This window comes from Aristolochia californica, unplaced genomic scaffold, assembly GCF_029961685.1.
Source record: "Aristolochia californica isolate CCGP_79_NKW_82.1479 unplaced genomic scaffold, dmAriCali1.0.hap1 SCAF_2, whole genome shotgun sequence".
Classification (NCBI taxonomy): Eukaryota; Viridiplantae; Streptophyta; class Magnoliopsida; order Piperales; family Aristolochiaceae; genus Aristolochia; species Aristolochia californica.
The window spans coordinates 43182571-43202873 of NW_027181881.1; the positions used below are offsets into that span (position 1 = coordinate 43182571).

The 20303-nt window shown below is 39.1% G+C and overlaps 3 protein-coding genes across 3 annotated transcripts; 1 reads left to right on the top strand and 2 right to left on the bottom strand.

Annotated features, from left to right (window-relative positions):
* Positions 1-264: 264 nt before the first annotated feature.
* Positions 265-552, bottom strand: LOC137955112 (glutaredoxin-C1-like). The gene has a single exon (XM_068801983.1). The coding sequence runs from the start codon at positions 550-552 to the stop codon at positions 265-267; it is 288 nt and encodes a 95-aa protein (XP_068658084.1).
* Positions 553-4764: 4212 nt separating this feature from the next.
* LOC137957161 (uncharacterized) lies at positions 4765-6740 on the top strand. The gene is made up of 5 exons (XM_068804895.1): positions 4765-5027; positions 5437-5543; positions 5704-5851; positions 6026-6220; positions 6320-6740. Exons 1-5 carry the CDS (start codon positions 4827-4829, stop codon positions 6587-6589), a joined length of 921 nt encoding a protein of 306 aa, XP_068660996.1. The 5' UTR covers positions 4765-4826; the 3' UTR covers positions 6590-6740.
* A 7634-nt stretch (positions 6741-14374) lies between these two features.
* Positions 14375-19070, bottom strand: LOC137957162 (uncharacterized protein Os08g0359500-like). Its single transcript, XM_068804896.1, has 6 exons — positions 18982-19070; positions 15567-15753; positions 15309-15462; positions 15181-15218; positions 14890-15100; positions 14375-14781 (listed from the first exon to the last, which is right to left on the bottom strand). The coding sequence occupies exons 1-6, from the start codon at positions 18984-18986 to the stop codon at positions 14678-14680; spliced, it is 699 nt and encodes a 232-aa protein (XP_068660997.1). The 5' UTR covers positions 18987-19070; the 3' UTR covers positions 14375-14677.
* Between the last annotated feature and the right edge of the window lie 1233 nt (positions 19071-20303).

Consider the following 20303-nt stretch of genomic DNA (forward strand, 5'->3'; position numbering starts at 1 on the left):
TTCAATTACAGTCTGCAGTTTTAATGCTTGAGCTGAAGTGTTGTCTCATGCAAAGCGAATCATTCACGAGACGACTTTTCATAAAAAGAAGTAGAAATACTAGTTACACTGAGTAGACGACGAGAGAGAGAAGGCACTATCTAGTTACAGACAAAGTACATAAGCATCAACATTGACGTAATTTCTGAAGCAGAACCTAGAGTGAGCTTATTCTTGCAGAATAGTAGATATAAGAGAGGAAAGAGGAACATGGTAATGAAACATCTAAAGAGCCCTGGCTTGTCTAAGCATTGGGATCAACGAGCCACCGAGGTGGAGAGACATGACCCTGTCAGTGGTGCCCACCAACTGGCCGCCGATGAAGATAACCGGCACTGCCGGCCTCTTCCCCATTAGCTTGATGAGCACCGTCTCAATTTCCCTCCCGTTGGGATCCTCGTCCAGCTCGTGGACCGCCGGATTAGTCCCTAGCTCGAAGAAGAGCGACTTCACCGCATGGCACATGCAGCAGGAGGTCAGGCTGAAGATGAGCACTGGATGCTGGGAAGCCATTGCCAATATTCTATTCATCTCGACTGCTAATGCCTGATCTAACGTACCCAAAAAACAAAAAAACTGTAAACGAAAAAGGGTTGTCGAGTCTCGCTGCAATTAATCAACCTGAGGACGGCGCCTAAGTGTAGTAACTAGTTATGAAGAGACGGTAAAGTTTAACTTGAAGACAACAAAGGACGGCGACGGCTCTCTTGATCCGGTTAGAAGGTATCTATGGACGACTGAAGGGGATGCTTGGGTTGGTCTGATGAAACCGAAGTAGTTCATGTAAGCTATTTATAGGCAGAAAGGCGATGGAATTCCTTTGTTGAAATGGAATCAGTCAAAAAGAGGATGTTCGATGTATAGTTCATTGATTCTTTTATTCTTTCTGGCGTCTGAAGACCTTCAATCGTGGAAAAAGGGAAAACAAGCAACATGTGGATCGACCTCGGCCGTCTGTCAGGTGCGCTGCCACAAGAACTCCGCCACAGAAAAGGGAAGTCCTCAGTCCTCATCCTCTGGAAGAGGGAAATAAGATTCTTGCTCAGGACTGAGTAGACAGTACTGGACCTCTGCTTGAGCTCCTCTTCTTGATCTCTTCTGTTTTTTCTTTCAACTCTTATAAACTTGCTGTAATTAGAATCTCACCAGGAGAAAAGACTTATAAAGTAACAAATCTTTTACAAATTTTAAAGATTTTTTTTGAAAAAGTTTACAAATCATTACTGTTACACTCAGGATACTATGGATTCTATGTCTTTTGTAATTTTTTATTTGCGTAATTGTATTCATAAATCAAATAATTCTGTTTAAAAAAAAGCAGTTGGCTGTTAGCATGTAGAAGGAAAAATAAGATTCCATGATTTGCCGAATCATATTTTTCATAGATACTGACTTTAATCTTTAATTCCCCGAACCCTTTTAACATCTTTTTCAAAGAATCTACGTAAAAAGGCAGAAAAAAAGACAGAAATAATCTCCATTTTCCAAGATCAGAATTTTCATTTTCTTTCTTTCAGAAAGTGTAATTAAAATTTCTCCGTCGACTTTTTTTCTTTTCATATTCCACTTGAAAGTTAAAAATCTGGCACCGAAATTAGTTTGAGCTTCAGTAAATCCATTTTTTTTCTAATTTTTGTTTTCCCAGTTTCAACCAGGAGTAGGCATCTCAGTTTTCTTCCCATGTAAAAAATCTCAGACATCTAGGTTTGAGACATCATTAAGAGCCATGAGATGTGTTCCGTCCTTAAAAAATCTGAGACGCTAGCCTCATATGTGCGAGATGGATATCCCTACTTTAAGGACATGGACCCCTGAAGCCTGAATGAAGTCCGAAGGTACAGTATGCGTAGGGCATTTGTGAGTAGTCACCGAAGGGAAAGTAAGATTCGTGCCATCCAGTGGCTCTGGGTGGATGGCCATGGAGAATCCCCGGATCGGGTAACCACGGACCACATAGCACATGGAAGTATGAGATCCTTTGAGGTTTGAAGTCCAAGACTTTCTCTCAAGTGTCAGCCAGCAGAGAAAATATTCCCATTCTGTAATCAAGTTCTGTCCTCTGGGTTCAAAAGTGGCTCATTCCACATTGCCACTTGCTGCACCCTTGGGACCCATCTTCCTGGCTTCTTCCATCTCGAATATGTGCTTCTCTGCCCAGATCCTCTCGTCTCCATTCCAAAGTCGGGGATGGACTTTTAAAGAAACTCTTGAGTTAGCTTTTTTATACTGTAATAACGTTACCCTTTAGGCTGTCGTCGTCGTCTTTGCTGCCTTCTCATAAATTACTCCTATCAAAGAAGGTTGTCACCCTTTAGCAGCAGTAAGATGATTCTTAAGTCAAGTTTCCTCTTCCGGAGGGAACCAACCAGGGTACGATGGGAGGAGAAGAGATCCAGTGAACCTTAGCTTTGAAGTGCGGCGGTGATTAGGGAACCAATCATCTTGTGATATGCCCAGCAATACCTCCTTTTTGAAGATGTGACATGGATTTAAGCCTGTGAAAGTAAGGTCTAAATGAATTGACTTTGATGCACTGGGTAACGCTGGATAGCATATAAAAACTGAAGTGATGTAAATTAATTGGAGGTGAAGGCTTTTTTTTTCTCCATTTTAATGGAGAAGGCATGCAATGTTTTATTATGAATAAGCTTTTTATTTTATTTTTAAATTGAAGATGAATCTTGACAAAGGTACGATTTCTCCTTTCCACTTTGTTATGAAAAATAAGAAATAGACACTTGATATAAAATTGTAAAACTGACTTAAAAATCTTATGTTGTTTTTGGTTCTCAATTTCGAAGGTCTCAAACACGGAAAAAAAATTAGGAGAAGCTTCTCCTCTATTACTAAGGAGAAGCTTCATCTTTTTCTTCGTTTGGTTTTCAACTTCAACTTTTATTTTGGTAAGATAGACATTCATGTCTTTGAAAAGGTCATTGTTGAATTTAGGATCCCAGGACAAGGTCCTCGACCAAGGTAGTGAAAGAGGAAAAGAAGAAAAGGAAGAGAATAAAGGAGAAGAGAGAAAGAAGAGAGAACTAGGCTATAGATATGGAGAGGGAGAGCTTGGGAGAGGAAACAATTCTAAGGACGAATTTGAGAGAGAGGAGAGACTTAATGATTTATCCCATACCTTGGGCCTATATTTATAGTTGTAGAATGAAGTTTACAATGACTACAATGACCTAGGGCTACAAGCTTTGAAAAGGAAAAGATATACATCTTCTTAGATATTTACAGCTTTGTGCTATCCTTATGAGAAAACCTTTAAATTACCTCATTTGCCACTTATTTGACATGGGAAATGTAATTACATTGATATCACTTTGAAGTGTCTTCCAACAATCATATATGAAAGTAAGCAAACATCGTTAACCACCAAGTCATGTATGAATGAAACCAAATATTTTTAACCATTCATCTCATATACATCTCAAGTAAATTATCTTATAGCATTTTTAAAACTTTTTCTACATTAAAATAGGGTCTTTTGTCGTTATGGATTGAACGCAAACATTATATTTTGGCATTTCATGTTTGTATCATGCACTTGCCAAAAACATATTGCTCGGCCTAGAGAATACACGTAGTGCTCCAAAGGAACCATCAAAGTGAAAATGAGCAACAAAAGCACTTGACGAACATATGTCCACAAACAAAACTAGCTCATTGATTTTGATCGGGATATTGTATTTCATGACTACAAAAAAAGTTCAAAAATGGATGCTACTTCAAAGTTGAGTAGAAACTGATGACACAAACTGGATTTTAATGAAAAACCTTGATACCAGAAAAGGCAAACATGTATAACCATGAAACTGATCAATTCATTTGCCGTATCAACTCATTGATTTTGTCTTCCCTGTTACCAGCATCTCCACCTTCTACGTAGTGGTTTTGCTTTTTCTTCAGACCGCCAAATGGGACACTAAGTTTAAACGACCATAAGAAGTTATTAGCCTCCTAGAATGGGGAGAAACAGTCATGATCAATTCTTTCTCTTGCTAATTTCATTATATTAAAATTTTAAAGATAGTGAAAGGAGCAATGTTCCCTTTATAGTGAAAAATCTACTTATTATAATACAACTCATATAATAATGAAAATGAAGAAAGAAAAAACACAATGCACGATCATACCTAATCGGCATAATCCTCTACTTATCCTTCTACCTTCTGGAAGATAAGTTTTCTCATGTTGGTATTCTTCTTCTTCCTCTAAGCTTCAAAAACTTGTTTCTTTGCCAAAACTTTGATACTATGTGAAGTTAGATGGTTTATCCCAAAATGATTAGTTAACTTAGGAAACTTCGTTCCTAACTTATAAATTCAAGATCTTTGTACTCACTAATCCATGTGAGATTATTCATTTCCAGGGTCATGTTATTCCTTCGACTTAGAGTGCCTATGGAGGGGCTCTCCTCGAACTTTTCTTTAAATTATTTTATGTTTTTATTCATATTTATGAATTTATCAATCACCCCATTCATCTGCTTGACTTTCGCTTTTAGCCAGACTCGAGGGCTTGTCCGGTTCTTGCTGAAACCTTTTGAATTCTTGACTGGACTCCAGAAGTTACTTAGTTTTCTCTCAATAAAAAATGTAGCCGACTAGCCGTTACGAAAAGCGATATTTGCCCCTCCTTTCCTCTTTCTGAAATTTGAAATCTAAGGGATTAGTGCTATTGTTATTATAATAATCCCCTTCTTTCCACATCTGTGTCTTCACTGTTCGTCGCTCTCCCTCCACCTTGGTGATTGTTCTCTGTAACGCAAGACACAAAGAAGAATGGCTCTCAGGTCTCTTGACAATGCTCTACCTCTCTCGCCGGAAAGACCCAAAAAGATCGCAAAAGTTGCCGCAAACTTGATTCGTTCTCCTCCAGAGTCCGTCGTGAATGACGAGAACACAGCGCCGATGGATCCTACGCCTGAATATGCTGCTTCCCACGACCTTAAGGCCTTACCTGAGCCGGAAGCGAAGCTCCAAGTAAACCCTTTAATTTTCTTATTTTCTCTTTGTTCTGTATGATAACATTTTTGGCATTATTGCTAGGGTTCACAGCAAATTGGTTGCTGTTTCTATACAGCAATTTCAGGATTTTGAATACAGATAAAGTTGCGATACCCGCATTGTTTGGCCTCATATTAGGGATTTTAGTTCTAGAGCGTTCAATATTAAATGGTAGTTTCTCCTAACCTCAATAATGAAGACATTTGTTCATTCTTGGTCATTTTCGCTTTTTGGATTTCTGGGTATTTTTTAATCTTCAAATCTATTTCTGTACAGAACCATCGCAAGTTTGAATCTTGACAATTATCCTTTGGGTCATTTACCTTCTAGAAAGCTTGCCTTTTCCGTTTTCCTTTCTTGACATTCCGATTGCCAAAATCACCAGGGGTTGCTGAACAACTTAGATTCAAAGGATTGGATGGTGGTTTGCGAAGCCCTGACTGATGTTCGCAGATTATCACTACGTCATACCCCCCTCTTAGTGCCAATTTTGTAAGCGATTCTTACTCGGTTCACTTACCTCTTTAGAGACAGTGAATTGGAAAGATTCAAAATGTTATGGCTCTATATCCTTCCATTTCCCTTGATGGATCTCATAGTACTTCAGTGATCAATAACCCTAATTTTCCTTTGTATTCTTTATGTGAATTAGGGACAAAGTTGTGTTAGTTTTGGTTAAATGCATGAAGAGTCCAAGGAGCGCTCTCTGCAAGACATCACTCTTGGCTTCTGCCGATATTTTCCAGTGCTTTGGCCATCTCCTGCTTTCCCCACCAACCAGCGAAGCCTTTGATCAACTGGTAAGCGTCCCCCAAGTCCCCAGCTTTTGTATCTCGTGCTGCTCTCAAACCGCTGCTTGTAGATTGGTCTGGCACCAATAGTTTCACCACAGAAAGAACGCTTAGAAACCAAAAAGAAAGCTTTAACTGAAATTTTAAAATGGAAATTGTTGACCCAAATGCTTGTGGGTGCAGCTACTTCGTCTTCTGCTGACGGCCTCTCAGGATAAGAAATTCGTTTGCGAGGAAGCACACAAAGCGCTTCTTACCATGGCAGCTTCACTGCCGCCATGCCCGCTGCTCCAAAGACTAGCTTCATACGTTAAACATACCAACCCTAAGGTCAGAGCTAAAGCTGCCGTGTCTATCTCCAACTGTATCTCCAACATGGTATGGCCGACTCTTAATTTATTTTAAGCTCTTCCCTGAAATTTCTTCAGGACATTTGACGGAACCTTTGCCGATTCTGGACATTTTTCTGTTTTGCAGACTCATGAAGGAATGAAGGAATTTGGGTTGTCAAATCTGATCAAAATTGCTGCAGATTTACTGAACGATAGGTTGCCGGAGGCTCGAGATGCAGCTAGGAGTACCGGTAAATCAGTTTACGAGGCGTTTATGGGTGATCTTGAGCAGGAAAAAACTACCGGAACTGAAGTTGCAGAGCCATGGCAGGATTTCTGCTCGTCTAATTTGCCAGCTATTTCAGCTCAGGCAATGATTTCAAGTGTATTAAATGTTTCAGCATTCCGTAGTTAAGTTTATTAACATTTGCTGTTAGTATTGTATAAATGCTGTTTGCACATTACAGAAGATTTGTCTGTAGCAAAGTCGAGACTTGCTGGTTCTATTACACAGAAAAGTTTTTTCAGAAGAGAAAGAAATCCGTTTAAAGGTCCAAAAGACAACTTGCTAGAACACGTTCATTGTTATAAGATATAATTTATCTATAGTGGCATTGATGTAAAAATTCTTTTTTTCTTGTCATTCTTTCACCCTATTTAGGATGTGTCCTTTGAAGAATAAAAGAATGTGTCAAAAAAATGTGGCATCCTTAGACAAAATTAGCTTTCAAAGAGAACGATTATAGTAAACATATATTTTGTGGGTATGGGATTTGACCCAAAAAGATACACTTAAGAGCCAACTTAATCTTTTGTGGGATGTGACATGAACAAAATATGTGCAACCAAAGACCTTCAAAGTAAGGGGAAAAGGGTCTTCATTAGAAAATAACAATGAATATGGGGACTTATAACTAAATATTAAAGATGATAATTTATTAATAAAGAAACAAGTTGGAAGAATTGCATGAAGCCAATAAACATAGGGCACATTCATATAATAGAGTAGGCCACAAGCTACATTAAAGAGATGTCGATTTTTTCTTTTGGGGGGTGTAGGCACAAGATGTCTGGTGGATAATACCATTATCCTTACAAAAGGACTAAAATTCTTCCGATAGGTATTCCCTGGCAATATCAGAACAAAGGACTTGTATTTTTTGGCCAAATTGAGTGGACACCATGACATGAAATAATTTAATATGTAGTCCTTTGGTGTTTGCTCAATAGACATCACGATTTAAACCAGACAAGGAAAGGAAACAGGTTTTGAAGTGATGCTGAAACAGGTTTTGAAGTGATGCTGCTGACGGATATCTGAATTTGTTGTACCATAATTTTGCTTATGTTTGAGAAGTGGAAATTGTAGTCAAAAGAGACGAGTCTAAGTAATAGAGGCTCAATGTTTATGGCATGCACCAATCACCTCCTTCATTGCTAGATCTTGGAAAACACAAGAAATAGGTGAGAATGTGATAAAACAATTAAACATTTTTGTTAACTAACTAACATACAAAAAAATTTATAAAAATTGGGGAACAAATAAGACATCAGTAAGTGGAAGTGTGGGTGTAGCAAAGGAGGATCCCTTCCCAAGAACTTTGGTTTGGGATTCATTTGCTGTGGTAACATACTTGTTTGGAAAATATGGAGACGTGTTAGGAATTAGACGTCATAATTCTAAACTAACGAAAACAATAATAATAATCGCAGAAGAAATGAAAAGCAAGCAGGAGAACGAATAAGATCTATACAGGTTCCCCTCAAGGTGTGACAACGTCCTGTCTTTCGCTGCTGTAGTAATCCACTATGAAAATGAAATAGTTTACAAGAGAGAAAACACACACTTTCAGGTGTTGTCTTTCTCTAACCTCTCTCGGTCGCAACAGATGTTCCTCGGATGATAAAACCCTGATATAAAAAGGAAATTTGGGCAAATGCGATACAAGAGGAAAATTCCCAAAGTGCCCTTAATAAAACAGTAGTTAATATATCATGGACCGGGCGGGGGTTCCGCTCCCACCACAACCTTATCGCAAAGGTTGATCCCCGTACCGACTCAGTGTAGGGCATTGATTACGCTCCACAACTTAACAATCTCCCACTTGGAGACTAATCCATCATCAATATTTCCTCTGCAGCGGCAACAACTTCTCAATCCTTATAGTTAAGTCCAACTGAAGTTGCACACAATTTCAATTTCTCAATCGTAACAGTCTTTGTCAACATATTAGCCGAATTCTAACTTTCTTGAATCTTTTCAAGTGCTAAGACTCCATCCTCTAGAGTTTATCTGATGAAGTGAAAACGCACCTGTATGTGCTTTGTTCTGGCATGATAAACAGGATTCTTCGCTAAATGAATAACACTTTGATTGTCACAATATAACACATTATTCCCATGCTTGAGACCTAATTCTTCCCAAAAAGACTGCAACCATACCATCTCTTTGTTGGTTTCGATCATGGTGACATATTCTGCCTCAATAGTAAAAAGAGCAACTATCTTCTACAACTTAGAGACCCAACTAACTATTGTACCACCCAATGTGTATACATATCCAATGGTACTCTTCCTGCCATCAATGTCTCCAGCCATGTCAACATCTACATAACCCTGTAATCCCAAGTCTGACTTTTTGAAACATAAGGTTCAATCTACAATGTCTTTCAAATACCTGAGAATCTACTTCACTGTTTCCCAATGTTGCTTACCCGAATTACTCATATATATTCTCACAACCCCCCACTACACGAGCTATGTTTGGTCTAGTGCATACCATGACATACATGAGGATGTTAATAGCATAAGCATAAGGCACATTGGCCTTGTTGGCTTGCTCCTATTTTGTAGAAGGTGATTGTTCCTTAGATAGCCTAAAGTGACTAGCCAAAGGAGTATTCACTGGTTTTGCATCATTCATGTTCAATTTGATTAGTACCTTCTTCACATATTCTTCTTGTGACAGTTTCAAGACATCAGTATCTCTATAATCCTCATCCCAAGGATTTGTTTTGCAACACCCAATTCTTTCATTGCAAATTTCTTGGACAATTCCCTTTTTAACTTATCTATTTCTTTTTTGAATACACCTGCTATCAAAATGTCATCAACATATAGTAACAATATGATATAGGAGTCATCAAGCTTCTTCACATAACAGCAATGATCTGATTGGCACCTCAAGAAACTATTACTACTCATAAAGGTGTCAAACTTCTTATACCATTGTCTTGGAGCTTGTTTAAGACTAAAGTATTTTTGAAATTTGCACACCATTTTTTCTTTCCTTATGTTTTGCAATTTTGTGGTGCATCATGTAAATTTTCTCCTCCAAATCACCATGAAAAAAGGTTGTCTTTACATCTAACTACTCTAAACTCAAGTCTTTATTTGCCACTATCCAAGAATTGTTCTAATAGTAGTCAATTTCACTACTGGAGAGAAAATCTCAATGTAGTCAATGCCTTCTTTTTGTTGAAAGTTGTTTCCTACCAGTCTTACTTTGTACCACTTGTTGCCATCATGTTCGTCTTTTATTTAGTACACTCATTTATTCTGGAAGGCCTTCTTCCCTTTTGGTAGCTCGATCAAGTGTCATGTGTGATTAGATAACAGTAAATTTATTTCATCCTTCATGGCCAACTTCCACATGGTTAATTCATCAACTTGCACGCCTTCCTCATAACTCTCTGGTTCGCCTTTATCAGTCAACAAAATATAATTCAATGCATGAGAGTACCTCTGTGGTGGTATGCTAGTTTTGGCAGATCTCTTGATTTCAGTCACAAGAATGTTTTGATTTACTTCTAGGGGTACGTTTTCCTAGTCTTCCTGAGCAATATCCTCCATCTCAATATCTGGAAAATCTCTTAACTGAATCACTTCAGACTTCTTGGTTTCATCACTTGTGCTTTCAGTCTATGTTCTCGACCTGTGTGTATACAAGGCACCTTCATTGAAGATCATGTCCTTGCTCCTGATAACCTTCCAACTTTGGTCATCCCAAAAGCGATAACCAAACTCAGTACTAGATTAGCCAATAAAGAAACATATCGTAGATTTAACATCATGTTTACTTCTAGCAAGAGAATCAATATGAATATAAGAAACACAACAAAAAGCTTTCAAGAAAGAAATGTTACTTCTTTGCTGCTCCATACCTCTTCTGATATTTTGCAATCCAATGGTGTTGAAGGACCTATGTTGATCAAATAAGCAGCAATGCTAATAGCCTCAGACCAAAACATCTTTGGCAATCTTGCATGAAATCTCATGTTCCTAGCACGCTCGTTCAAAATCCTATTCATCCTCTCTGCCACACCATTCTATTGAAATTTTTCAAGAATGGTATTTTTCATTTTGATTCCATTATCAGCACAATATCACTTGAAATCATCATCTATGTATCTCCCCCATTATCTGATTATAAATACTTCACCTTCAAATATGTCTCAATCTCAACTGTTGCTCTCCATCTCTTGAAGGTATCAAAGACATCAAATTTCTTTTCCAAGAAATAAACCTATGCCTTTCTGCTTGCATCATCAATAAATGTCACATAGTAATTAGAACCACCAAGGGAAGTAATAGTTAAAGGTCCCCCCACATCTATGTAAACCAACTCCAATTTTGTTATCTTTTGTTCCTTTCCAACCTCAGAAAAGTTAACCCTTTTTCTGCTTGACGAAAATACAGCCTTCACACAAACCGTTGTTTACAGTTTTCAACTCTGGTAGCTTCCCTTTGGACTGAAGCACTTTCATTTCCTTCTCGCTCATGTGACTGAGCCAATAATGCCACAAGTCAGAATCAATAATATCATCAGCAATTGCAACAGTGTCTTTCCAATTGGAAGTGATATACAAAGTTCTAGTTTTAACTCCTCGAACAACCATGACTTCTTTAGTGACTTTCTAACCAACACCATTAAAAGTCACACTATGACCTTCATCATCAAGCTGCCCTACTGAGATCAGATTACACATCAGTTTAGGTACATGTCTCACCTTGTGAATTTTCCAAATTGATTCATTTGACATCCTCAAATTGACATTACCAATACCAACAATATCCCAAAGTTTTCCATCAGTAAGATACACCTTCTCGTGATCTGCAACAATATAATTTTCCATAATCTCACAGTGTACAATGGTGTGAAAAGAAACTCCTAAATCTAACACCCGGGAGTTAATAGGGCTATCAATCGACAAGAATAAAACATCTTATACCTCTTCAGTCACTACATTTGCAGCATCGTTTTTTTTCATCTTTCTTCAGTGTTTTGCAATTTTTCTTTATGTGACCAAATTTGTCACAATTCCAACACTTCACATTCCTTTCGAATTTGGACTTCCCTCTACCATTGTCCTTGTTGGAATTCCTCTTGAAGTTTCTGCCCCTAGTATCAACACTTAGGGCAGAATTAAATGTCGACGATTCTCTAGAGTCATTTCTATGAACTTCTTCCGCAAGAATGGTATCCCGAACATCATTAAAAATCAACTTCCCATTGCCTACACAGTTGTTGATCGTAGCCCTCATAGGCTCCCGATAATTTGGTAGAAACTTCAAAAGAATTAAAGCACAAACCTCATCATCAAATTTAATTTGAACGGAAGTCAATTGATTGACAATCGTGCTAAACTGATTCAAATGCGATGCCACTGATATATTATTTATCATATTTATATTGAAGAGTTTTTTCATGAGATGTACCTAATTATTTGCTAGAGGCTTCCCATACATGTCAGACAGAATCTTCATCATCCTTGTTGTGGTTTTCTTTAACGTCATGTTGTAAGCAACGTTCTTCGACAGTGTTAACCAGACTACTCTCAACACCTGTCTATCGAGGATTCCAGTCATCTTTCATATCTTCTGGTTTTATATCCAAAAGCAGTGCATACAACTTTTTACTGTATAGATAATTTTTTATCTGCATCCTCCATAACGCAAAATCCATACCATCGAACTTGTTGATTCCAAGTGTCGATTCTTCTCTGCCAGCCATTGCTCTCAATCATGAACCAAAGCTCTGATACCACTTGCTAGGAATTAGACGCCCTAATTCCAAACTAACGAGAGCAATAATAATAATCGTGGAAAAAAGGAAAAACAAGCACGAGAACAAACAAGATTTATACAGGTTCGCCTCAAAGTGAGACTACATCCCATCTTCCGCCACTGCAATAATCCACTACGAAGATGAAATAGTTTACAAAAGACATCGCACACACTTACAGGAGTTGTTTATCTCTAACCTCTCTCGACCGCAATTGATGCTCCTCGGATGATAAAACCCTAAAGCGGCACCCCAAGTATAAAAAAAAAAATGGCAACTACGATACAAGAGTAGTATTCCCAAACTGCCCTTAATGAAACAACAGTTAATATATCGTAGACCGGGTGAGGTCTCCGCCCCCACAACCTTGGGATAGAGTTTCCCGCCCCCCTTCCAACCCCAATGGAGACCTTATCGCAAAGGTCAATTCGTGTACCGACTCAACGTAGGGCGTTGATTAGACTCCACAACTTAACAACGTGGAATGTAATAAACTTTTTTTACCTATAAGATGCTCGGAGGGCCTTGAGCAAATGATCCAGAATGAAGAGGAGGTAGTAGTAGAGATCATACCAGATGCAGTGGTGGCAACAACAATGGTAGAAGATGTAGGAGTAGATACCATCAAGGTCTTCATCATTTGTAATAATTCATAATCATCACCTGAGACAGTCTTCTTGCCTGTTTGTAACTCGGGTTTTTCTTCATTTTTCTCATTGGGGTAGTAGCCTAGTTTGACTTGCCATGAAGCTTCCAACAAGTGTCCACTAGATAATTTTGTCCACCACAATGGGTGCAAACCTGGTTATCAGTCCTCGAAGGGCCAGAGCCAGTTCTACCACCTCTTCCTTGGCCACCTCTATTATTTCTACCGTGTCCTGGTGGTAGAATTTGTACCCCTATTATCTAAGTACATAGCAAATGATACCACACTTTGAGAGGTTGAAGAAGGGTTTGGTATCCAAAACAGTGTTACACTTATGTTATCGAACGATAGAAGTATTGAGGAGTTTTGAGGAGTTGAGAAGTAGTTTTGGCCACCTCAAGATATGTCTTGATATTTTCCAAGTAAATAGTAATTGCTAAGGCCTCTTACTGTTTTTCATGAACCGAGATATATTGAGAATTAACCTTTGTTCTCCCCTTCCCGATCTTTCTCTTCTTCTTCTCTACTCCTCTTTCTTCTTTTTCTCAATTTATCTTCTCTTTCTTTGATTCCCCTCTATTTTTCCCCAATGTCACTATTCCACATCAGAAAAGCAATAAGTTTCAAACACTTATAACCGGTTTCCCCCTCCAAAGAACCCCACCCTTCCGATAGAAGTGCCCACATTCGTCACCTGAAGCATAACACAAAACCGTGATGAGATTATGATGGCATTATTTAAGACCTTGAAGCATAAAGTTAGGTTCTCTCAGACCCCATCATACCTGTATTTGGAACAAACTGCTTCTACAAACCAAGAAGTGATGAAAATCTAGCACGTCTGGTGATCTGAACCATGATGTACATAGGATCCTCAAGCTATTACTTACTGATTCTAAATGGTTGTCATCATTGATGTATCCATTAGTATAAAAAAATACACGCTAGTTCGTCAACAGAAGCAGAAATAAGCTTTTTTTGATGATTTGAGGCAAATCCTACAAAGTGGAAACATACAATTGGTTCAAAATTTGAAGAAGAATATGGAAGGTACACTGAAAATATCAAATCAAAATGAGTTCTGGAGCAATTTGATATTCAAATGGAAAAAATAACAGACATGGATTAACTTGTGTCAATTCATCGACATGAGACTCCTCCAAGCACGAAATCTGCTTTCCAATTCTCCAATCCCAGAAGATTATCTGCATACAAGTGACTGTGCTAGTAAATAGGATCATAACAAACTATACCAAAGAACTTATTCAGCTCAAACGACCTCACCAGGAAGAAAAGCCGATTTTAGTAGCCAAAGTAGTCGAAGGTATTATTCTTTGTTAAAGTTATCTACTTCATGCAAAATTTCTTACACCAACGCCTGTTAAAACAGTTCATCAACCTGCTGAACTGATCGAGACAAACCTCTCGGTCACACCACGAAGGACACAAAGAGAACGCACTTGTAAAACTAACTGAACGAGGCGTGGCAATGAGAGTAACGTTAGTTTAGCAACATCATAAGTCATAAATCCCACTTCCGGACATATCCGGCTAAAGCAAAAAACCAATCAAAAGTTTACACCGTTCATGCTAGCCAGACAAACATGGGAACCTCGTCTGTAGCCTTGGGATCCCGTAATTACCAGACATCAAATAAAATTTAATAACGAAAAGCAGTGCATCCCGCTGGATCCAGACGGAGACACAGGAGCCACTGATTTCATTCTGAAAACCACGCAAGACCGGAGCACATTCTCTATAACTGCCAGAAGATTAAATTCAGATTCTGCTATTTACGTGCTAGCAGTTGCCTCTTTTGCTGCCTCTTGAGGAGCTTCTTCAACCTTTTCGGCAGCATCTGTCTTCGCAGTGGTTTCTGTCTCGTCAGCCACTTGTCCTGAGAGAGTTGAAATGCAACAAATGTTATTAGTGCCAAAGAAACACTGCAAACTCAGCAATCCAAGGCTCCTACTTAGTTTTGAAGTCAAAAGAAGAAAGATTGTACCTTCATCCTCACTATCATCATCAAACTCGTCGCCCATGCCGCCCATGCCACCCATGCCACCCAAGCCGCCCATGCCACCCATGCCACCCAAGCCGCCCATGCCACCCATGCCGCCCATGCCGCTCATGCCGCCCATGCCACCCATGCCACCCAAGCCACCCATGCCGCCCATGCCGCCCATGCCACCCATGCCTTCCATGCCACCAAATTTCTGCATTTACCAAAATCAATCAGATCAAATTCCAGAGCAAAGCACTCAATAAGACAGCACAGGAATAAGAGAATTCATACCGAGAAATCCATCCCATCCAAATCCACATCTCCTGCACCTGCGGTGAAAGAAGTATGCATTTATGTACTTTTGATCACAAATAAAAAGTTTTAAAACTCAAATGCAAATAGAATAATAGATAGCAAACCAGTATCTTCATCTTCATCGACCCATTTGTCCCAATCAACTTTGACATAGTGTGGAGATTTTTCATCACCACGCAATAGTTTCTTCCACCACACTTTCTCTGCTTTCACCAGCACACAGAAAATGCACCTAACACCAATATTTATTTTGCTTTCCTGGATACAGTCATGCAGTTAGAGATAAATAGTAAATGAAAACAAAATGCAGGTGCAGTATTTAGTAACTGAACTTTAAAAAACAATCAGCATAATCATTTTACCTCTATGTTAACTTTGTCAAAAAGGTCCAACTTCAGTTCATAGGAGTGATTGTCTGATCCAGCAGTAGCAGAGAACAAGAAAACTCCATCTGGTTCAAGATTGACCTTGGCATTTTTTGCATCAGGTAACAAGATAGTGAGATAAACCTTGTCTGCTCTCTGAGCCCACTTCAATTCAGGATGACGACTACAAAAATTTGAACCATCACCAATCAAGGTCAGACATACACCATACACAATTCACCCATTCTTTGTTTTCTATTCTTATGTTATGCTTCTAACAATGCAAACAAAAAACTAAGCACGGAATGACCCATGATCTACTACTTATAATGTTCCGTCTAATAGCAACAATAAAAGATAGCAAAAGTTTAAAAACCAAAAATTGAACCATGACCATGTATATCAATATCCCACAGCAAGAGACAAAATGAGCTCACAATTTTATTAAATATAGTATATTAATGTTCCATCATTGAGTTGAAGGTTATAAAACCCTGGCCTAACCAACAAGGATCAACCAGACCCAGTCTCTTGTCCAAGTCATACACTTACAAGACCCAGTTGACTGGGCCATGTTTGCCAGTTCAACCAGTCTGGGTAGCACAGGCAAGAGAAAATAATTCCCTCCTGCCACTCAACCCCAACCCCGGTTGACAGGGCCATGTTTGCCAGTTCGGTCCAGACATAAACTTTCTGGGTACAATTTGTTTACAAATATTTGGATATCCAACATCCAAATAACTATCCAAAGCTGGACTTCCTTTCTGGATTCGATCTGTTTTATACAGATATCCAAAATCTGAATAATTATCCAAAGCTAGACATCTGAATCCGCTCCATCACATAATATCAGGATCTGAGAACCTATAACAAAAATGACTAGAAATCTCAAATAAAAGTTATTAGAAAACAGAAAACCTGTTCAGTACATATTATAAGCTCCAAACATGGAATGATGAAAAATACACAAAACAATAGGATGTATAGTTTGAGGCATTGAGCTAGACAGAAAAAAAAAGATAAGAGAAAAAATAATATTGATAGCCGTAGGGAAAAAGAGTCTGAGAAACAACCACATGGACCTAAGGAAAGGGAAGAATAAAGGCCAAAGAGCAAAAGAGAGAAAGAAGTGAGGGAGAAGGGCTGCAAGAGAAGAAAGAAGCTGAGATAGGATGTGAGAAAGGGACACTGAGTGAGAGAAAACAGATATACGGAAATAAATGAGAATAAAGTTACAGGTATCAAAATCAAGCAAGTTAGACAGGGGGAAGATTAGTAGCGGCAGTTGGAGCTTCTGTTTTTGCACATGCACTAGAAATTTGTCAAGCTGTCAGAGAGGCCAAGGATGCAGCATTTCAGATCCAAGACAGGGAAACAGAAAGACAGATGTTTTTTTAAAAGAGATAGTGGAAAATCCAGAGAGATACTGTTGTCGGGTCATATCTCCCTATGGACTCTGGAGTACTCTTTGTATAGCAAGAAGAGAGAAATGTGAGCTTACGGGATAGTGTGATGACATTTTTTCTCAGCCTTTTCTGGTTGCAGAGATAACAGAGAAAAGCCAAAGAGACAGGAGAGAGGACTTCAAGAGCGGTCAATGCAGAGTTATGACAGATACTTCTGGAAGAAAAAAAGAAGGCTTGAAAGGGAGGGCTAGGATAACAGATCAGCCACCACCATTGGATTTATATCCAACAGTTGAGATTTCAGATATATTTACTGGATCTGGACCTCAAAATTCAGGTGCCGTTTTGGAACTATATTGGATCCTTTAGCAGGTATCCAATTAAGTTCCAATGGAACCCCATTTCAGATAATATCCGAGATTTTGGGTTCGGATACATTTACAGCTCTAGTACAGAGTGGGGGGGAGGCCAGTTCCCCTCTCTTCCCCTTGTTCAATACAGCAACATAGAAGGAACTCCCAAGCTTCACCACCATCAAGTGGCAGTAGAAGACCAGGGGAAACCTCCCCTGTTGTAGATAGAGTAATGGATGGGAAGCTTCGCTCCTCCCTTCTTGTGCCAGCAGAGGGTAAGGTCCCCACCCTCTGCTCCGCCTCATGGAGATTCCATAAAGCGGAGGGGAAGGCAGGGAGCCATCCACTGACAGCACAAGAAGGGGGACACATATAAGCCCCTGCAAAAACAGACTACCTCTCAAGTAGCCATCCATCCAGAATCTTAGATTTATAAGTATCTTCACCAAATGGTAAGTATACTACCAACTAAACAACATAATGCATAAGTCGCCTAAACTAAAACATTAAAAAGAAAATGCAGGTTCATGTTTTGAACTCAAAAACACTTCCTCATTGAAATTGATTAGTGTGAACAAACTCCTGACAGCAACCACTAACAAAAGTAACCATCAGCTACACATAACACCAGCTGTCTCTTTCTCTGCATGAATGCCAAGCATAGACAAATACATCCCAACAGAAATCCAAAACACAACCTCACAGGAACCAGGACCTTTTAGGGGAGATGTGGAGAATGAAAATTCACAGTTCCATTCCTTGAGCTGTCAATACTTTATAAATAAAATTGCATTGCCAACGCCAGGACATCAAGGAAGATGACTCAGACCAGCTAAACTACCACAGGTTAAGGAACATATCTAAAAAAACTTGGGGATGCTTCAGACAATCAAAGTATGAAAATGTTGCCTTTAATAGCACAAGGGTGCTGATGACATGGGCATCCGAGCACTAAGGTTAAATTTAAGACATTACCTAGAACATACGGAAAGCACCTCTAAATATCCGTTTTTACAGAAAATGCACTAACTCAGTCCAAGCAGACACTTTATATCAAGATTGGACTTCCAGTGTGATTTCTCATTTAAATAAGCTCAAATTGCATCACGCTACAGCATCTGGAAGCAGATGAAGATAACCTAGAACTGGACCACAGATTAAAAACCCCACAAGGCACAATTAAACAAAAAAGGGCCACTTAAATGTATAACAATTTATTCAAATCGAAATGATACCATCTATACCTGAAAAAACAACCGTTTAGAATCTGAAAACATAACCGTTACGTCCCTAAACAGATTTTCCCCGTACCCCGGGTATCAAAGTTTACCCAGAAAAAATGGAAAACATTTAAGTTCATAAACAGTAGATTTTCTTCTTTGAATAACTGTTATGGAAAACATACAAATTATAACCCCGCAGAGACTCCGCCCAAACACTCAAAAAGCAAGGGAGAATAGAAAATAACAATACTTTCCGAGATATCGAAGTTATAGAACCAAAAACCAAGGCGAAATCTACAAGAGCATTACGAAAATTCCAGTGAGAGAACGGGTGCAGAGTGCTTGACAATTAAGGGAAATTAGTAAAGAGAAGGAAAATGATCCCATGAGGGAAAGAGAGTTCATCATTCAAGAGACTGCTGACACATACCTCATCTTTGGCTCGATGCGTTTACGTGTGAGAGCGAAAACCCAAAACCCTAGCAGGAACGAATCTAAAGCAAAACCTGCGAGTAAGCAACCTTGCCTCTGCTTTTATTAGAGTCGCAAAAGTGAATCAGCACAAGTACAAATGGACTGGTTGGAAGCCCATGGACAGGGCGTTAGTGAGTTCCCACAGCCATGTTCGGACAGGCGTAGCGAAGCCCACCACCGTCTTAGTGGGCTTCTTTGCATTTTTAGTAAACGCGCAAAGCATGATAATTTATGAACAATCTTTTGGGAGGGTTCGCATCAAACCGAGCTAGAAAATAACTCGACCTCGGCTAGGTCCCGAATCGGTCCTGCTCAAAAATCCCGAACTTGAACCGAGTTTGGGATAAGGTTCGGGCTCGTTTACGAGTTTGAGCAAACTACGGTTCGGTTCGGCGGCTCGCGAGTCGACTCGTTACTTAACGAGCAATTTTCGGGGCGACCCTAATATTTTTCGGCTTTCAGTCTTCCTTTCCTCTCTTAGGCTCTATTCTCTCTTCGAGCTTCAATTTCAAGGAGTAGTAAATCAGGGATTCAAGCGAGCGTCTTCTCTCTTCGTCGTCTTCATTCTTCGGCATCTTCATTATTTGCCGTCTTTGCATTCCTCGGTGGAGGGGATGTAGCAAAAGCTGGGTTATGTGATGGACATTGAACTGGTGGAAGATGGAGAGATTTGTTTAAAGGGCTAGGTTGGCGATGGTAAAGGATTTGTCGAGATTTTGGAAGCACTTTGAGACATTGGCGCAGTGGAGATACCGTCATCGGTCCAGGTCTTCATAGCTGACAATGACCAATGGGTGTAATGAGGGAGTTATACTCGTGCGTTCTTGGCTCTGCAGGTTTAAAATTCGTGGAGGAAATTTCTATTTGTTAGGTGTGCCAACATTGATTACGATGGCGCCCGATGTCGAGGTGGTGATGGAGGCTAACGCAGGGCTGGAGGTTGAAGACAACGGTTCGAATTGAGTTGATTTGGGCTCACTCGGTCAACTCGAAAATCCTAAAGAAAAAGAAAAAAAACAAAAAATTTATTGTTGAGTGTGGGATTTGAATCCACGACCTCAACTTAAAAGTTATGAAAATAACCTATAATCCATGTAACCATGAGTGATATCTTTGGATATATTTAATAGATATTTGAATAACTAAAAAAATAGTATATTTGTTTTTTATGTCATTTCTCATTTACTTCGTATGAATTAAATAATTTTACATGCAAATATGAATTTATAAATGCATATTTATGAAAAAAATTATTTAGGCTTTTATGCATACTTAATT